Here is a 2376-nt window from a genome sequence, read left to right on the forward strand (position 1 = left end):
ATTTAACATGTGCCATCTATTTACATCAACAACAGGTCTTTTTCACAAAGAGTTAAAGAATACACATTTAGCCTCTAGATATCAATGCATCTGTCTTCTAGGCACAAAGCTGCCCATTGCTTGAAACTGGGGTAATAACTCCTTTCCATCTTGGACCCAAGAACTCATAATGCAGAATTAAATGTGTCTGAACAGTGGAGGAATATGTAATAATTAGCAATAACATAATATCTCTTGATATTGGATGTGCATCATGGGGGAAACCACTCAGATTCTCATAACCTTTTTTTTATTTATTTATTTAATTATTTATTTATTTTTTATGTACCTCATTCTTTAGGAATTCAGCCATGAGATTACAGATTGGATTTGTAGGTTTGAAGTAGGTTTAAATAATTGGCAGGACCTCATAGATTGTAAGCTTCTCCCTCTTTTTTTTCTCCTCCAGTCTTTATTTTTCCACCCCCACCCCCATTACTCTCCCCTTTCCTAACTTCTCTGAACTACTTAACATAACATCTTGGAAAAATGCTCATTTGCAATCTGTCTCTTTAATAAATTGCTTCTATCTATTCTAGTATATTAGGTTGCTACCTGACCTCTTCTGCAGTCTAAGGTTGACACTGCAGCTCCTGTGGGTTTGAAGTGATGTAAATCAGTTAAGTAAACTGGTGCTTGATTGTTTGAGGCTGACATAATCTTCCACTGTGTGGCTGGGGAACAACCATGTCACTAGGGCTGAAGCACAAACTCAAACTGTAAGTCTGTATGAGAGTGTTTTGTGTTGTGGTGGTGTCTACTCATAATAAAGTTTTAGAAGTTGTCAATTTACGTCTCAGTGCTGACTTCACATCTTTATTTTTTAAGCTGTATATCAATGGGTTTAGTAAGGGGACAACAGCAGTATTAAACAGAGACAGCATCTTATTGTCATCCAAATTGTCTTTTGAAGATGGCCTTATATATTGGCAGGTGAGAGATACGTAGAGAAGAATGACAACTGTGAGGTGTGAAGAACATGTGTAGAAGGCTTTACGTCTTCCAGAACTAGAACGTATCCTCAGGATCGCAGTAATGATATGTACATAAGAGATAAAGGTGAGCATGAAGGGGGTTAAAACTGTAATAAACAGACCTTGACTGAAAATCAAAATATAAAATATTGTGGTGTCATTGCAGGTGAGTTTCAAAAGAGGTACAACATCACAGAAGAAGTGATTGATTATATTTGATCTGTAACAAGTGTATTGGGCCAAGAAAACAAGATAAGGCAAGCTTTCTAGGAAACTGAAAACCCAACAGAAAATAGAAAGCAGGACACAGACTGTACGACTCATGGTCATGTGATAGCACAGCGGATTACAGATGGCCACATAGCGATCATAACTCATAGCAGTGAGTAGCAACAACTGATTTGCTGCTAATGATGCAAATATATAAAATTGCACAATGTAGGAAACATAAGAAACACTATTGTGTCCTGATATGAAATTGACAAGTACCCTATGTGAAGTAACAGTTGTATAGGACATGTCCAGCATAGACAAGTTGCCCAGAAAGAAATACATGGGCGTGTGCAGCTGAGGATCCTGGCTGACCAGATGAAGAATAGTCATGTTACTGCCAAGTGTCATGAGATAGAGGAACAGAACCACAATAAAGATTGGAGCCTGAAGCTGAGGGACATCTGAAATTCCCTTAATAATAAAATAAGTCATCGTTGTCTGATTCATCTCTTCCATTTGTATAGATATACAGAGATAGATACATAGATAGATACATATATAGATATGTAGATGGATAGATAGATAGACCTGATTGACAAAAAACAAATACATTATTTTTTATTAAATATGGATTTTGGATAAAGAGTAAACATTGATATTTTGCTGTTATAGGTTAACATAGCTAAGTTTTATAAATTTGTTTCCCAATCAACATTTTCCTGAACCTAAAATAAATATTTTCTATACAATTTTTTTTTTTTATTTTACAGAAAAATTATTAACAAGAAAATATTTATACAAATAAGTGTCAATACAGTCTTATGAAAGCAGAAGAAAAAATAGTGACTATAATGACAGGCTTATATAATATACTTTCATAATTAAATATTGTATTTATCTCTTTCTTTATTAGTGTTTAGTAATTTTAAATTAGAAAAGGAAAGCAATTTAAATTGTTTAATATTCAGACATAATTGAAAGGATAAACAAATATATATTATACAGATGTGTATGGAAATTTGAAGAGTAATCAAAACAAAATAAAAATAAAAATATTCAAGGACCTGTACCAAGTTGTTAAAAAAAATGCAGATGATGAAAAAATAAAATAAAAAATTATATATATATATTTTAAAAAAAAGACCAAAAC

At 33.1% G+C, this 2376-nt stretch overlaps 1 protein-coding gene across 1 annotated transcript; it reads right to left on the reverse strand.

Annotated features, from left to right (window-relative positions):
- Window positions 1–800: 800 nt before the first annotated feature.
- LOC128636124 (olfactory receptor 5V1-like) lies at window positions 801–1742 on the reverse strand. The gene has a single exon (XM_053689184.1). It carries the CDS (start codon window positions 1740–1742, stop codon window positions 801–803), a length of 942 nt encoding a protein of 313 aa, XP_053545159.1.
- Between the last annotated feature and the right edge of the window lie 634 nt (window positions 1743–2376).

Source organism: Bombina bombina, chromosome 7, assembly GCF_027579735.1.
Source record: "Bombina bombina isolate aBomBom1 chromosome 7, aBomBom1.pri, whole genome shotgun sequence".
NCBI classification, from domain to species: Eukaryota; Metazoa; Chordata; class Amphibia; order Anura; family Bombinatoridae; genus Bombina; species Bombina bombina.

Excerpts from the sequence above, each read along its gene's own strand:
- LOC128636124 (XM_053689184.1), bottom strand. The coding sequence starts at position 1,742 with ATGGAAGAGATGAATCAGACAACGATGACTTATTTTATTATTAAGGGA.